This window comes from Neodiprion fabricii, chromosome 2 (genome assembly GCF_021155785.1).
Source record: "Neodiprion fabricii isolate iyNeoFabr1 chromosome 2, iyNeoFabr1.1, whole genome shotgun sequence".
In the NCBI taxonomy this organism is placed as follows: Eukaryota; Metazoa; Arthropoda; class Insecta; order Hymenoptera; family Diprionidae; genus Neodiprion; species Neodiprion fabricii.
Window position 1 is genome coordinate 30080362 of NC_060240.1, and position 15956 is coordinate 30096317.

The window sequence follows — 15956 nt, forward strand, 5'->3', positions numbered from 1 at the left end:
ATGACTACGATGACGACTCACTCAACTTAACCTCAAAAAAAGAAAAACATCATGTTGTGTTTACGGTAGAATGAGAGGACGTCGCGGGCGTGTTTGAACTTCAAATGATCAAAGGAATGAGTAACTGAATTGTACCATACATTATCGTTATCGCGATGAGTATAAACGGTGATGATAGTGACGAGGAGCGTTTCGAAGATGATAGCGACTGCAATATTAACGCTAGTGATTACGGCGAGGAGGGTGACAGTGATGATTCGATTGAACGAAGCCGAGCACGTGCTGCAGGAAGAGTTAGTATACGTTTTGATCATATTAATTAAGAATTTTCAAATATTGAGTCATCGTTTCTTCTTGCATCGAAAATAGTCTCAAGAATACGACGGAGATGAGGATGACCCAAACATGAAGAAATACGTTGGACCTGTTCTTCCAGGGGGCCACAGATTCGATAGAAAATTTATATGCATCAAATATCCAGGCAATGTGATTAATCCAGAGAAAGCTATCGAGACTCTGGGTGGATTAGCGTCTATTTCAACGGTGCGTAACCAGCTGTACGTATTTACCTTGCCCAAGAGGAGAGGATATCTACCTTAGGGTAAGAATTGGAAACCAATATTAATTGATGGTTGAATTTGATTTCAGGCTGTCGATACTCACAATCGAAGACTCGAGCTTAGGTTTAGGCCTGATGATGGTTATCGCAAACCAGCTTGCGGTGACCGGCATTTGACTACTGGGTTTTTGCTGAGAATCAGAGTGAAGAAAAAACAGGCAAATGATACTCAAGAGACTAAGGAACCTCTGCAAACAAACTCACGAGTAATGGAAGTTGTGAATTTGGGAACCACCAGTCAATTTGTGAACACCGAGAACGTTTTTTCTGAAGCATTGAGCAAGACTTTGAAAACAGTTGTGGAAAAGGAATCTGAGCTTTCAAGGACAGAGATAGAGGTTAAAGATTTATTAAAAGACTTGACGAATCAAGTAACAACGGATTGTAACGTTAGTGTAAGCTGCGAAAGTAAAGAGATAAAGAAAGTCGATATCAGAGAAGTAAAACCGGATTGTTCTGATCAGGCTGAATGCAACGAAAGTAACGATCAGTTCAAGTCCAAGAAAAACTGTTCTCTGCCGTTTGATAAGCATAAATACAAAGATTTATCCAGAGATGATAACTACGAGCTGCCAAAATTGAAAGTTTTGGGTCAAGTTGATACCGAATTTAGATTCAAGAGTAAGCATAATGTTGTCGTTTTTGTATAAACTGCATAAAAGTAACTTGCTGTTGTATACTCAATTTTTATTGTTACTTATTTTCAGATCTCTGCGATTTTCAGTTCCTACCATTAACACCAAGCGCAGTAGATCGTGGCGAGAATGAATGCATATACGATTCCATATTCCCAGTTGGTCTGCCACCATACAGTTGGCTGAAAACTAAGGTCCCGTACTTTTTGCCACCTGCTGCTTTTAGCCGAATGGACAATGTCCAGTTGTATGTACCAAAAACGGGAAAAGATGCATTATCAGGAAGCGCGATAGGTAAAACGCGAAAGAGGCGAGGAGGGTTCTCTAATTTCGTAAACTTCCATACACGAGATATTCCATCAGAGCCGCCGAAGGGTATAGAAAACGCTATGAGAGTGAAATTTCTTCAAAACTATCACTTGGAAAGGGTGAAAAAGTTTTTTGAACAAAGACCGATATGGTCAAAGAACGCTCTAATGTACGAAACAAAATTCACGGGAGAACACTTGAAAGTTATGCTGCCTTCTGTAGCTTATTACTTTATCTCAGGTCCTTGGCGAATTATGTGGGTCAGACTTGGATATGATCCTAGAAAAGATCCAGCCGCAAGAATATATCAGACGTTGGATTACAGGCTTAAAGCGATGCGTAAGTTGTTTAGTAAAGTGATTTCTGTAACATAAATAACAAACGTTACACAGAGTCAGGTAAAATTTTCTTCTATTTTCTAGACGGATTGGAGTCGACGGTCAAGTGTAAACGTAGTTATTCAAACTACATCTTACCTTACAAACTTGCACCGGCTTCCAAGTCGAAGACAACTATTCTCTCTGCAACTATACCGGAAGAGAATAGAAAGAAAAAAGAAAAGCATCTCCGCAAGAACGTTTATATCTATGAAGAGGGAACTGTACCTCCTTCCAGACAAATGTTTTATCAGGTATTAGTTTGTGTCAGGGATTTCTATGTGGCAGAGCTCGATTAATATTGACTAATATATTTTTTTTAATTCCATTTCAGTACTGCGATGTTCATGTCCCAGAAATCCAGGAGATGTTGGAAAAGTTGCCTAATCCTTCACCAGAAACAAAGTGTCACGAAAAAATGGGGTGGCTACCAGTAGGATTTGATGATCACTGTAGAGAAATCATAAATAAACAACTCAGAGGTGTGCTGAGAAAAAGAATGAATATTCCAGAAGATCGTGAGTACATTTTAATAAAGTAGCTTATCATACCTGAGATTAAAGAAGCTCGGTCTAAAGTCTCCTGAAATATTTTTAGACCCGACAACGTTGCCTAGCAGGCGTGGGAAGCTAAAATTCAGACGATTTAAAAAGCAACGAGCGCAGAAAAGCCACGTAGTTAATTCCGATTCCTCCTCGATTCATATGAAAGTGCTTCCCGACAGATCTGACGAGGAGTCAGAAGATAGAAATAACTGCAGTGTGCCAAGCACGAGTCAGCAGGATTCATAATATTTTGTATACGCAAGAATATTGGCGGAAAATTTTCATTATACATTCAAATAAATTCTTAAATACTTAATTGTTGTTGGTATAATTCTTACTGTTTATTTTAATCACCTTCTTAACTTATTAATAGAGTTAATAACAATAATTTTGAGTAAAATTTTAGTATTTTACTAATTTTTTCAATTATTTTTGTTGTTTTTTTTTTTTTTTAAATAATCTATATTCGATAATTACTAAGGCATGTTGGAATATATGCATGATACCATTAGTTGAATTCGATTTGTAAACATTCTTTTGTTATACAATAGATGCGTGCATAAATAATTCTTGATGTCAATAGATATGGAAGTTGTATTATGTGTCCTTTCACTTTTTTGGCAATCATTAATAACGAAATTATTGTTAAAACGATTTGTAACGAGTTGTAACGTTTCTTTTGTTACTAATGATGCAATAGGAAGTTTGAAAACATATAATAATTTATACAGTCTAATATTCTCGTTGTAGGTTACTGGATAGATTAGGAAATTTCCAAAGTGTAATAATTAATATTCTACCAAATATTTGTTACATACGGTGACTGAGAATCGATTTACCTTCGAAATAATTACAGGTAACGAAATATTCAAAATGTTTCCCAAACGATTATGAACTGCATACAATTACTATTCGAATCACTTCAACATTATGTTGCAATAAAACCGTCCATTAAGAAGAAAGAAAATAGAATAAAAAAAACTAATATAGAATAAAAATACTGCAATCTACCCATTATTGTCTAAATTCCACACTTTAAACTACATCAATTTGAACGTGTTGCCGTGTTGTGCTTTTCGAATCCTGTGTACAGCACTCTTAATTCCAAGAATGCCAAAAGATCTATCATCGCTTCATGGAAATAATTATAATTCTAAGAAAAACTTTGTATGTTAAAACCTTTTCGTCTGTATTAGTAGTGATGCGAGCAGAAAAATATGTAATATATATTTAATATATATCGATAATCGTCACGTTGTGCGCCATCATGGGAATGCAAATCGTAATCAATGATTGAATAATTCGTTGATGAACGTCCAAATGAACCAATCTAAACAGCTGGTGAACTAATAGAGAAGCAAACGGAAAAAAAATAACGAAGAACGCTCAACAACGCCAGCATAGGAAGAAACTAATTTACATTTGAGGCAGTTGATCGATGGGTGTTGCAAATTTAAAGTCCTCAGGGAAAAGCTTAGCTGCATGCTGGTACATCAGCTTATAAGATTGCCTGATCGTGACATCAGCAACACCAGCAATGTCGCCAATCTCTTTCTGCGATTTTTTGTCTTCGGATGCCTGCACAATAATAGAATCAATTTGGTGGTGGTCTATTTAGTGTAAATTTAAAATATGATGAATTAAAATTGAGATAATAAAAGATTTTACAAATCCCCAAAAAATGTTTTACCTGTGATGCCATGTAAATAGCTGCAGCAGCCACGGATATAGGAGATCTTCCAGGCACGATATCAATTTCAACTGCTTTTCTAGCTATGTGAGTAGCGGCCCTCTGCACCATGTTGGGTAGTCCCAAGTTAGAGCAAAATCTTGACATGAAGTCGCCAGTTGTTATGAGATCGACACTCGTTTCAAGCGCCTTAAGAATCAGTTTGAAACACCTGCCGATTTCTTTCTTGCTGATCTTGCTCACAGCACAAATCTCCTTAAACGTTCTCGGTACCCCCTCTTGTCGACATGCAATGTAGAGACAGGCTGATGCGATTGCGTCATTTGATCTGCCTTTCAGATTTTTCCCATCATGCACCTGTTTGAAAAGGTTATTTGCCCTATCGACAATGGTTTTAGGAAGATTGATGCGGTCCGCCATGCCGTTTATTTCACGAAAAGCATTTATCAGAGTCCTGTCGGAGCTGCTCATCTGTTGGTAAAGGAAATTAAGGTCACAGTGGTTGTAGCATCCATTATGATCGATGCAAATAATTCAAGGCCTTCGCAATGTACACATGTTCAACGATTTCCAGTAATTAATGGGTGTTGAAATTTTTTCATTACCTACTTTTAATAACCATAACGCGATGATGCAGAGATATTTTTACAGCCATCAACAATTCAGTCTGTTGCTGACACTGATTCCACACAAGTCTTACGGGGCTACATGAATATTAACAGCTTTGCAGCAGCATAGGATAATAAAATTAAAGCGGAAAATTGTACCTATATTGCTCCATTACTGAAACTCGGTAAAGTTTTTGCTAGAGCTTAATCGAGCTAACTATAGGTGTGCAGAAAAGATGAGCAAACTTTGAAGACACATAAAATTCAAGGGTGTTCTTGAGTTTTTTTTATCTAAAGATACATAGATTATACGATATTTGTCGATACTTCGGACATCAAAGATTTTTAGAGAGCATGTGTTTTCACAACATGAACTTACCGTGCGACGATTCTGGTACTTTGAAGCCCCAAAAGCATCGAACGAAGCAGCTCCAGTTCCTGGACCAATCATTGTGGACAAGTCTGAGCCATTGAGAAGTGGATTTTCAGGTCCACCAACTCGAGAGGGATCAACCCCAGCTTTTTCGTTGCTGAATGTCCGCCACTCGGAACCAACATCTATAACTCTGGAGAACAAAGAGCCATGCGAGTGAATTGTTTGATGTTAAATGAAGAGACGTGGCGGGATTTGTCACTTACCTGTCTCCCACAACCAGCCCACATTCGGAACAAATCTGGTCCCCTGCACGATAATCCTCAATGAGCGGGGCGTCTGGATGAGCATAGCAGCATACCTTGTTTGTGTCATTTCTGTGGGTGGAGATAAATATACATTGTTGATGTTCTAGTTTCTAGGTTTTGGAGGTAAGTGTCACCGCAATCCCGCGACGAAACGTTTGCTATTTTTGTTTTGAAACTAGGATATGGATTCAGGTTCCGCGTAGTTAGAAACGGGATTACAATTAGCGAATTATTTGAGGAATTTCTATACGCGAGGTTTTCTTTTTGTTACACAACAGGTGATATTCCGTTGGGAGGTTAATTCGCGCTGAGCCTGTCGTCGCGTTAGTCCCACAACTCAGATTTGAACCTATGCGTCATACTCATCAGCTAAGATCAAGGCTTTGTAGCGATCTCGTTTCGCAAATGCTCGGTATTGTGTGTCAATAATACTTGTCAAAACTGTTATTTCAAAATCACCTTGACGAACTCGCCATATTTCATGTGTATGTTGGTTGTGTCAAGCACTTGTTACGTGAACTCATCTGTGACTCTCAACTTGGTCGGCTTATCGAACTGGCGGCTATCGAGTTTGGGGAGCTCGAAACTCGAGCTACGCTCGCGCTATCTTGAACTCAAATTTTGTACTAAGGATTGCCGCGCGTATTTGAATTAGTTTCGTTCCAAGGCGAAGCAGGAATGTTTAATCCGTGAAGCTTGGTTTCGAAATATTGCAAAATGAGCAGATTTACCGGGTTTCCATGACATGTCAATCAATCTGAATAATGCTGCTAGCATATATGATTATTTATTCTGGTTTTATAAATCATCTATAACGCATTTTAGAAATCGTGCAGCTGCGATGGCCATATCATCATGATCAGTTATATGTGCATTTCTCTAATAACAATTTCTTAAGCATCCAAAACGGTTCTTTAAACATCACGGAAAAAGTCAGAAAATCAGTAACTACGTAATTGCAAAATTAGTAATTTTTTGGAAGTTATATTCAAGTAATACCTATCCTTTTTTAATAGCCTCTCATATAAGATGTGTAAACAAATCCTTTCATATCATCAAACAACGAGTTTATAACGCAATATCGTTCATAAGTGATTGTTACTTACGACAACGCTTACGATAAACAGTGAAACAATTAAAAATTGCGATCGCTTGTTCGTGACTAAATTCACGGACAAGCGAAGAGCCTTCGTTTGTACATACATACGTAACATGAATGAACCACAACCCAAACTCCAGTATTATTAACCACAAATTATCTTCCAAGTTCCGCCTTCATTTCAAAATTGCAATGCGTCTATTAAATTCTAGAAAATTACAGAGCGCTGTACAGCTGTGCTGTCAAGAGCAAAAAGCAACTGGAGGAATCGGTGTTTTGGATAAATGTCTCGAAGATCCTGGTATGAAATGTTGTATAAGCCACAATATAAATCCTGCTGGATTTTGAACAAGCCACAAATTTATACACTCCAGCTATTTTATTAAAAATAAAGTACAGATTACCTTATTCTTGACATCCACAGACTCGAACGTATTTCTGTACTTTTTCGATGTCTTGTACTGGATCCCTTACGCAGTATTTGCCCTGATACTATTGATCATAACGATTCCTATATTCTCAAAACGCTGCAGCAGCATGGCTAGATGCAACACTTTGAGCGACAGACGAGCCATTTTTTTCACTCTCTTCGAGGACCGCATCAGGTAAAAATTTCAGACTTCAAGTCGACATTTAATTTGGGGCTGGAATCTTTGTTGTGGAAAAGTTTTCCCAGATGGATGAGAGTACCGGAAAATGTGTTAGCTTTATCAAACCTGGTGATACAGTCCATGGAAACCATTTACTTTAACGAGCTCGTTATACCTCCTGGGCATCGTATCATATCTCACAAATGATTGATCCTTCTCCCTTCATATTTCACCAGGTCACAGGACGTCTGAAATTAATTATGCGTGCTTACCTCCAAAAAGTTTCGCTGTAAAGAAGCTGTGCAGGAAATTAGGAAAATCACGTTAATTTTTTTCCATGACATTCATTTTCACGAACGAGATTTCTTAAGACCACGTTCATAAGCATAAAGACAAGCGTAAAGCATAAAAAAATAAAATTGCCACAACAGCTCGATTAATCGCAACTCTCGGCGTAATAGCCATCAAGTATTTACTTCCTAGATGCTTTATTTTACAGACGTGAATTTCAAACTCAATCCGCGGATACAATGTCGACGATCGTCACTGCCGTTTCCCACATTTTGCTACCAATCCCAGAGAGGCCCTCGATTCTTCTCTGTCTCGCGTCTTCCGACGCGAAGGAAACTGGGGCCAGAATCGTGAGGGGAATTGCTTCGGCAGTGATGTCGGCTTTCCAGAAGCCGAGTTACAACGTCGACAAAGTGACGCTTAATTGTTCAGAGTAAATTAAATTTCTACAGAACTTTCCGTCGAGCCGGAACCTGTTTGCAAAAAAACCTGTCTTATCCGCAGATATGCAAGCACCGCCGAGTTTTGGAAATTTTATGAGGATACAAGCGAGCGTATGAGGCGAGATAAGGTCGTCGTGCTTAAAGATTTCGAAAAAATCAACGCTCAAGTAGCAACCGCCCTTTGCCACCTGGCAGATGATACTTACGCTCCTTTTCCACAGGTAAAAATACATTCGGAAAATATTTCCACAGCACTGATAACTACATACAAGTGATTTGTCACCCGTACGTCATGCGTTCCTTTTCACTCTTACAGTCCATCATAATCGCCTGTTTGGATATCGGGAATCGATTCGATTCCAGCAACTTGAAACGACAGGCGCCTGTTACCCTGGCTGAAACTTTCCTAGAAGAAAAGTTCGTATGCCTTGAAAACATTCTACACAAGCTATTATTACGCGCTCGAGGAAACCGTCTCTTTTCTTTCCTTAAAATCCGCATATATTCTCTACGGCGCACTTTTCATTTGTCTAAAATTTCAATCGACATTTTTCGTTAACGTAGGTGGGAGTATTTCCTCGATCGGGTAGCTTTGACGGAGCTTCTTGGACGTTTGACTGGCAGGGCCGTTTTAATCGAGCGAGAAATACCGCTGCGTAGGCGGCCGGGTTCTTTGCCTTCGATCACAGGGTGAGTAACAGTTTTTAATTTTGTCAGAAAATTTATTACCTCTACGCGTATTTCCTCGACTTATATTTTCCTTTTTAAATTCTATAATATGAACAATAAAATGTATATCACTAAAATTTGATACTTTCTTTGCTCTAGATCATGTAGAAGGGAAGAAAATTTTTACTCCTCTGCATCTATTTTCAATAAACGTCAAACCTATTTTCATTCCGCAACAGGTATTTGGGACCACCACCGAAGCTGCGAAGGCGTCGACAAATCGCGAGAAGTGAGATGCATATCTGACAGAAAAAAAATTGCGCGACGGTCATAAAAATGGTATTTTTTTCCTCCTCGTCTACTCCGATGGAATTTTACGTAATTTATATTTTTTTATCGCACATTTGTCAGGCGACGTCCAATTAGTCCCGTAGGCGTTTCGACGTGTCGAAATGTATTTGCAATTCTTTGAATCGCCGGGATATATATTAATCGGAGCAGCTGTCACAACCGGGAATTATTGCATCGACGTTCACCCACGTCATAAGCAATTTTAATTACTCACAAAATGAGATTTCCGATGATATATGTCTCCATGTTATAATATGCGGTATGAACCTTGGTTCCTATCACCGCGTAAAACTATTACGTATAGCTTTCTGTAAAGTCTATTTTCATAGTTGTCCAATACTGCGATATCAAACGGTGTCTTGTACACAGTATTTTATTTATTGTTATTTTTCTTCATAACGTCACGGGTGAGAGGAAATGAGAATAAAATAAAAATTGTATAAGATGTACAAGTGTCCAACGACACGTGATGATGTGGTTCCGTAAAGAAGAGTCCATATTTGGTATAGTCTAACCGAGGTTGAAAACAAATAACAAATATTTGCAAACGTATAACACCCGATGTACGTACGTTAGAGGATTGCAAAGCGATCTGAGAGAGCAAACGTTCGCACGCGGAGAGATAGAAGGGTGACAAAAATGAGTTGACCGTGAAAACTGGGAATTGGTTGTGGTAAACAATATTTTTCGTCGAAATTCTCAACGTGGAGTGATCTTATAGGTCAAATCTTAGAAGTTTACGCGTTACGTCAGAGCTATTATCTAATCTTTGTATTTGACGACGAGCTTCTTATCGCTAACAATGATCCCAGACTTGTTTTTATAATCGAGTGCCGTTGGAGTTAGCGCAGTAAAAATCCCCAGATTCTGTGAACGCCAACGTAGCTGAAGAATCGGAGCAAAACACCGAAACTGGATACTTGATCTGACATGAAATTCGAGCGAATTGCATCAAAGCCACGAAATCTAGTTATTATAAATGTTAACACTATTTGAGTATTGATGAAATTGTTATAACATTAAAGTAAGACCGGTAAAAATGCATTACATAAATCAGTGTGAAAAGAAACCGAATAAAAAATGATAAGCAACAGTGAAATACTCGACCAGATTTGCACAGCCGTAATAAAAGGGTGCAAAATTATCATATATGTGCGAAAAAAAGAGTTTCCTGTAATTTATAAATATAGAAACGAAGGCACGCGTAGCTTTTTCTGGAAATTGGCTGCAGATTCATGCCAATGGGAAAAAGTATTTGATTTTTTCCAACCCCTTACCCTCTAGCGTTTTTTGTCTGAAAAAAGAACGTATCTTAATTGCAACTATGCAGCTGATATAATATCTGTGACACGCGAACGACACAAAGTTCATGCGAGCTGTACTTGGCACGCGAATAGACGGTTATATATATTATATGCAGATTGGCAAAGCTCATTAATTATACCAGTTTACACCAGCTCCAGAGTGCAGTTCGATTATCTGCTCACGTGGTATCGAATTTTTGACTACGTAAACTTCCAGGAGCGTCAGATCTTGAACGAGAATATACCGGATCGCTTCGGAAATTTCCACAACTCAGCATTAGGTCCTCAGTTTCAACCAAATACCGCAACCAATAATTATCAGGTTTCGGATGTAGTGGTTGTACATTTTTAGGGTGAAGAAATTAAAGAAAACGATAATCGAAGTGTCTTTAAATTACTTTTAACGAGACCGAGGCCCAGCTTGGAGAGTTCATCTCATGGAAACGACTCTAGTGTGTGCTCACGATTAGACTGATAAAAGATATTCATTTTCGCGTACTTTCGGGAAATTCAGAGTCTAGACACAAGAGGGTTATAAATGCATTATATGTGAACGTGGAAAAACATTTTTATCAAAGATCTATCGCACAGATCTGTGAATCACGTGTACCTGATATAGTTGCGAATGATCAAGAGTTCGCGTATTAAGCATAAATTTTTCTTTCGAACATGATTATAACATATTTGCTTACTTTCACGCATGTGTATAATATCTAAGCATAGTGTATTTTTTTCGGATGTCGTTATCAGCTTTCCCGTCGAGTTCGTCGGGTCATAAGTCGTTGTGGTGGGGAATTGTAAGCGTGGATGATAGATTTTTCGAATAACGATAAGTATATAACGCCGTTGCACTTACCCGAAATCTTTCGAGTGCTCCGAAGACTTTTCAACGCAAGAAGTCGTACGTCAAATACGATCTCCTACACATCGTATTAATTCGTTTTCCTTTGTGGCAACGGGAGAGTCGATCATCATCAATTTTGCATCTTGAGCTGCGGAAAAGTAATCAATTTGCAGTACAGGTAGGTGAAAAATTGAACAAACAATTGGTATTATTAATTGATCGATAAATGACTGCGGATGCTCGGGAAACAGCCAATATTTGAATAAATATCTTTTTCAACTCTCTATCGAAGAAATGCGCGTATTTTTATCAGTTGTGAATAAGAGTAGAATGAATCTTAAGTTTGAAGTGAAATTCAATTGATTTTATTTCCTGAAAAAATTTACTTTGATGTATTGATTGCTATATGGTGGTATTGATACACAATTAATACACGAATTGTGGAGATAAAAATTGAAAATGACGTTGACTAAAATTTTTACTGACGATAATCAATGGCCAATCAATTGTGTTTTCGTTTAGGTAAACGGTTAGCAGTATTATAACTGCTCGTGCGGATCATTTACAATTGTTGCACTTGTTACCAATGAAATTAATGAGCAGAGAAAATAGATGGTATATATGGTTAATGCTTGGCGAGCTGTCGCATTGTAAGAAAATCTTACTCTCGCGAGAATACAGTCAAGTAGTCTAGACTATGCCTTCATTAAACCCGCGTTAATTAGCTGAAGGATATTGATAAACGCGACCTTTTTTTCTCACCCGTGTAAGACTGAATCTTATCGCGTCGTTTTGCAGACACGGCGCGTGGAAACCTCACGTTCGGCATGTTGCCATTGGAGAAACTACTCTTTACCGGTTTTCTAATCTTTGTAGACGACATTATAACCTCCTTTAAATTCAGTACAATTATAGACGCTGCCTAAATCGTAGATATTATTAAAGCAAATAAGAGACGGTTATATAGCAGCCTTAATTTCCTTCATTCGGCAGTAACGCGATAGATTAAAAGAAAATAAAGAAAACTGTTCACGCCATATCAAGCACCAAATTAGTAAGATAATTTTTAAGAAATAAAATAATAGATCTACAGAATTTTATATCACTTCCGTTGCAAACGTTATACCATTCACCCTCTGTATCCACCGTACAGTCAGGTCAGAAGTGTGTCAAAACCACAGTATGGCAGCAGAGAAGTTTAAAAAATGAAACCGAAGCTAGTAAAGTTAAATCTGATCGAAAAAATCTCTGTGATTCAGAAGAAATTTTGAACCTCTGAATTTAAAGTGTACACACCTTGTGAATATAACAACGTTAGACATGTAATTTTATTTTACTATTACTCGACCAAAAAAGTTGGATTCAATTTAAAACTTGCTCGTTTCATTTGTAAATGAATTTCAAACAAAATGTTATTCAAAATCTAACTCGGACGATTTGTGAAGAAATCATTTACCAATAAGATGGGCTGTTGTTCGTAAGAATCGGACAACCAATATCAATTATTTGATAAAAATAATTTCGAATGACATCATTTTTCTGATATTGTCGATACACTAAGGTGGTGATAGTTAAAATCCAGGGTTTCAAAAGGACTCCTTACAAATCTCATGAGAAATTGGCTTGCAGTGGAATTAGCCCAAATTTGGATTTTTTGTGTATTTCGATGTCCTGAACAAAAGAGCTGTAACAGCCCAAGAATGACTGAATCGCGTATTTATTTTTTCAGGCTAATTTGGACTTTAACCTGTAATATCTTTGACATAGAAAAACAATTAGTCGCTGCCACGGGTCTCCAGGCGTCTGCGGAGTTATCGTCTATTCTTCTTTTCACCCACACACCACACATGTGTATGCGTGTGCATAGATAAATACAGAAATTTACGTATCTATACTCATCAGTGTTAAAACTTACAACAGTGAGGGATATATATATTTGTTGGTGGCAGTGAATAATTGTTTCTCTGATTGTGAGTCAAATATAATACATGATAAAATCGGCCTTGCTTGGGCCGCTACAGCTCTTAGAAGAAATTTTTACGCTTCCTACTTATGGACATTTTTGTTCAGGACGTCGAAATGTACAATAAATCCGAATTTGAGCCAATTCCACCGTAAGTCAATTTCCCATAAGATTTGTGAGGGCTCCTTTTCCTTGCACCAGGGGAACGTGTTTTTTTTTCCATACGTAAGAAGATTAGCTTAAGTGAGACCTCTTGCTCCTTCTTTTTGCACGTCCCATACATCCTAGATGCAAAACCCTAAATTTAGATTACGTTGAATTGTGCAGAATGAGCAGATTCGGATCACTGGCGGATCAGTCCCTGGGACTGATGAACTGCCGAAGATCAGACCCGCCACGTCTAGCGTCTTCGCGACTATCCGACGAGGTTTCATCGTCGGGACCGATTACGGAAGTGCAGCCGAACCTGAGCGCGACCCGCGATGCGGGTCGGGAAAAGTACCAGCTCGGATCTTACGGGTACGGTAAAAACCACGTGAAGCTCCTCTACGTGCACCGTGATGGCTCACATCACGAAATCCGCGAGTACGAGGTCGACACGCACCTCAGGCTCTCGACCCAGAAGGACTACCTCGAGGGTGATAACGAGGACATCATAGCCACGGACAGCCAGAAAAACACCGTATATCTCCTGGCGAAAAAACACGGCGTTCAGACGCCCGAGGAATTCGGAATACTAGTCTGCGCCCACTTCCTCTACACCTATCGTCACGTCGCCGAGGTCAACGTCAACGTCGAGGAGTATCCGTGGCAGCGTCACCACGTCGACGGCGAGCCCCATAACCACGCCTTCGTCTTCACCCCGACAGCCACGAGGTACTGCCAAGTGACCCAGCTCCGCAACGGTAAGTCTGTGCGTCGTATATGGTCTAATTTTATTCTCATCTAGTCGGTATTGCCTTGATTGATGAGAGCGCGGAGGAGATTTTAAGGCCAGAAAGAGGGAATGCTGGATAACGAGGCTATTGGTACCCAACGTCCAGATATTCGCCTTCAAAATTGAAGATTACCCATCTGTCGAAATAGTCTTGTTTTTGTTTTTTCTTACGATGGCGGCTTTCTTGTTCGAGAAGTTTGTTTATCTTTGCAGATTCTGCACGACCTCGGAAATCTAGTCGACTCATGTATTACATCATCTCGTAAAAGAAATTTGATACAGATGAAACGGTTTGGTAATAGTGATTTGAGAGATGAGATTCCAGCTTCGTTTCTACGCGGTATTCTGTGAACCTTGGGAAATCCCAGTTACAAAATTCTTTGTTTATTGTTCCAAGTTGCTTGTAACGCAGCTGACAATTTTTGTAATTTATTATTGTAGCACTCTAGGTACGTGTAAGTTTTCGTTTATGCAAGTATTACGTGAACCGTAACAACAGGAGTTAGAGATAAACGACGCAGACGATGAAACGTGTGCGTGATTCATTAGTAAACAACTAACTAGATTGTGAATCGTTATCTGTTATTTCCGAGTGATATATGTAATAAATTGGATAATTAAAGTGTTTTTCTTCTTTTCCCGAAATAGTAACTTGGATAACGTAATTTCAAAACCATTAAAAAATTATCGATAACCTGCAACGACTGGATCGATCGTCTTAAAGACTGCACATGGTTTTCGTTCATTAGCATGATTTATTAAAACTCATTTTATATTCTTCGCAGAATCGCCGAGGATTCGTGGAGGGCTAAAAAATCTGCGCGTATTAAAAACAACCCAGAGCTCGTTCACCGATTTCATTCAAGACGAGTACCGAACCTTACCTGATATGAATGACCGCATATTCAGCACCGAGGTAACCGCATCTTGGGATTTCTCAACGGCATCCGGGGTGGATTTTGACAGGGTGTGGAGGACAGTCAAGAACTGCATTCTCAGCAATTTTGCCGGACCCCCGGAATCCGGAATCTATTCGCCGAGTGTGCAGAACACCCTGTACCTTACGGAAAAATGCATCTTGGACCAAGTTGACCAGGTCAATAATTCAGTTTTTCTTCGTTTCTGATATTATCGACTATTTTTCGGCCAGCTTCTCCTACAAAGAAAACCGCAAATTATCGAAAGAAATTTTTTTTTAATTGTCACATGCTGGTTACAGATCTACAGCATCGAAATGAGGATGCCGAACAAGCATTACTTCACCCTCGACTTGAGCAAGTTCCCGAAGCTGGTCCAGGGCGAGAATCAAGAGGTTTACTTGCCGGTAGACAAGCCTTCCGGCATAATTTATGCGCAACTTGACAGGAAAGCGGTAGTCTCGAAATTATAATTGTACGTTTAGATCGATTGAAATTCGAAGCTCGTTTTCAAAATTTTCCAAGATGCGTTATACTAGCCTGTAAAATACATAAGACTTTAATAATTCAATTTATGATCTTCATTTCCTTGCTGTAACATCGGAATGTAAGCATCAGGTTTCAGAACAGCATAATTCGATTTTTTGCAAGTCTCTCTATATTCACCAGTTTCAAACTCAATTATGTGAACAAGAATATTATTCATACTACAGTATTTGTTATTTTAACATTCTTGCGTTGACTTTATAATAGTAATTCTAAGATTTGTAAGTAGCTATATAAAATTTAAAAAATGTAAAAAAACAAGAAAAAAAATTAACACTAAGCTTTTGAAGTAGGTTTATAACAATAAAAAAATATGAAAAAAGACGACGTTTACACGAAAAGTGTTTCATGATCGTATGATGTTACTGACTATCCAAGACCAACGCCTACTATACGTATGAGATACCTTATCAGAGGAGTCGCCTCGTCTTCTATGATGAGTTTAAAAGTTTCAGCCACGTGTAGAAGATTGGGGACACTCGATGATGAAATTGCTAAAGGAATAGTTCTTATTCTTTTTTACTGTATTGTGTAATCA

General features: G+C 38.6%; 4 protein-coding genes across 6 annotated transcripts; 3 read left to right on the top strand and 1 right to left on the bottom strand.

Annotated features, from left to right (window-relative positions):
• The first annotated feature begins 36 nt into the window (after window positions 1-36).
• On the top strand, window positions 37-2801 carry LOC124175069 (general transcription factor 3C polypeptide 5). 2 transcript variants are annotated; one of them, XM_046554930.1, is made up of 8 exons: window positions 37-293; window positions 370-543; window positions 649-1240; window positions 1327-1629; window positions 1804-1902; window positions 1986-2194; window positions 2275-2458; window positions 2538-2801. In XM_046554930.1, the coding sequence occupies exons 1-8, from the start codon at window positions 156-158 to the stop codon at window positions 2729-2731; spliced, it is 1893 nt and encodes a 630-aa protein (XP_046410886.1). In that variant the 5' UTR covers window positions 37-155; the 3' UTR covers window positions 2732-2801. The 2 variants fall into 2 exon arrangements, with proteins under 2 accessions (XP_046410886.1, XP_046410885.1); XM_046554929.1 differs by having other exon boundaries at window positions 1327-1902.
• A 291-nt stretch (window positions 2802-3092) lies between these two features.
• Window positions 3093-6011, bottom strand: LOC124175072 (transcription initiation factor IIB). Its single transcript, XM_046554933.1, has 5 exons — window positions 5924-6011; window positions 5423-5533; window positions 5163-5349; window positions 4176-4646; window positions 3093-4063 (listed from the first exon to the last, which is right to left on the bottom strand). Exons 1-5 carry the CDS (start codon window positions 5938-5940, stop codon window positions 3902-3904), a joined length of 948 nt encoding a protein of 315 aa, XP_046410889.1. The 5' UTR covers window positions 5941-6011; the 3' UTR covers window positions 3093-3901.
• LOC124175074 lies at window positions 5524-10096 on the top strand. Its single transcript, XM_046554937.1, has 8 exons — window positions 5524-5587; window positions 7097-7168; window positions 7653-7877; window positions 7949-8108; window positions 8204-8304; window positions 8452-8577; window positions 8796-8895; window positions 9772-10096. Exons 2-7 carry the CDS (start codon window positions 7101-7103, stop codon window positions 8860-8862), a joined length of 747 nt encoding a protein of 248 aa, XP_046410893.1. The 5' UTR covers window positions 5524-5587; window positions 7097-7100; the 3' UTR covers window positions 8863-8895; window positions 9772-10096.
• A 962-nt stretch (window positions 10097-11058) lies between these two features.
• Window positions 11059-15742, top strand: LOC124175071 (uricase). Of its 2 annotated transcripts, none has more exons than XM_046554931.1 (4): window positions 11059-11233; window positions 13346-13923; window positions 14741-15051; window positions 15175-15742. In XM_046554931.1, the coding sequence occupies exons 2-4, from the start codon at window positions 13347-13349 to the stop codon at window positions 15343-15345; spliced, it is 1059 nt and encodes a 352-aa protein (XP_046410887.1). In that variant the 5' UTR covers window positions 11059-11233; window position 13346; the 3' UTR covers window positions 15346-15742. The 2 variants fall into 2 exon arrangements, with proteins under 2 accessions (XP_046410887.1, XP_046410888.1); XM_046554932.1 differs by having other exon boundaries at window positions 11059-11213.
• Window positions 15743-15956: the final 214 nt, after the last annotated feature.

Coding starts and splice junctions, on each gene's coding strand:
- LOC124175069 (XM_046554929.1), top strand. CDS start 156: ATGAGTATAAACGGTGATGATAGTGACGAGGAGCGTTTCGAAGATGAT. Junction 294..369: donor GAGCACGTGCTGCAGGAAGA/GTTAGTATACGT, acceptor CATCGAAAATAG/TCTCAAGAATACGACGGAGA. Junction 2,195..2,274: donor CCAGACAAATGTTTTATCAG/GTATTAGTTTGT, acceptor ATTCCATTTCAG/TACTGCGATGTTCATGTCCC.
- LOC124175072 (XM_046554933.1), bottom strand. Junction 4,647..5,162: donor AGTACCAGAATCGTCGCACG/GTAAGTTCATGT, acceptor CTTTACCAACAG/ATGAGCAGCTCCGACAGGAC. Junction 4,064..4,175: donor CTATTTACATGGCATCACAG/GTAAAACATTTT, acceptor ATTATTGTGCAG/GCATCCGAAGACAAAAAATC.
- LOC124175074 (XM_046554937.1), top strand. CDS start 7,101: ATGGCTAGATGCAACACTTTGAGCGACAGACGAGCCATTTTTTTCACT. Junction 8,109..8,203: donor CTTACGCTCCTTTTCCACAG/GTAAAAATACAT, acceptor TCACTCTTACAG/TCCATCATAATCGCCTGTTT. Junction 8,578..8,795: donor TCTTTGCCTTCGATCACAGG/GTGAGTAACAGT, acceptor ATTCCGCAACAG/GTATTTGGGACCACCACCGA.
- LOC124175071 (XM_046554931.1), top strand. CDS start 13,347: ATGAGCAGATTCGGATCACTGGCGGATCAGTCCCTGGGACTGATGAAC. Junction 13,924..14,740: donor AGTGACCCAGCTCCGCAACG/GTAAGTCTGTGC, acceptor TATTCTTCGCAG/AATCGCCGAGGATTCGTGGA. Junction 15,052..15,174: donor TCTTGGACCAAGTTGACCAG/GTCAATAATTCA, acceptor TGCTGGTTACAG/ATCTACAGCATCGAAATGAG.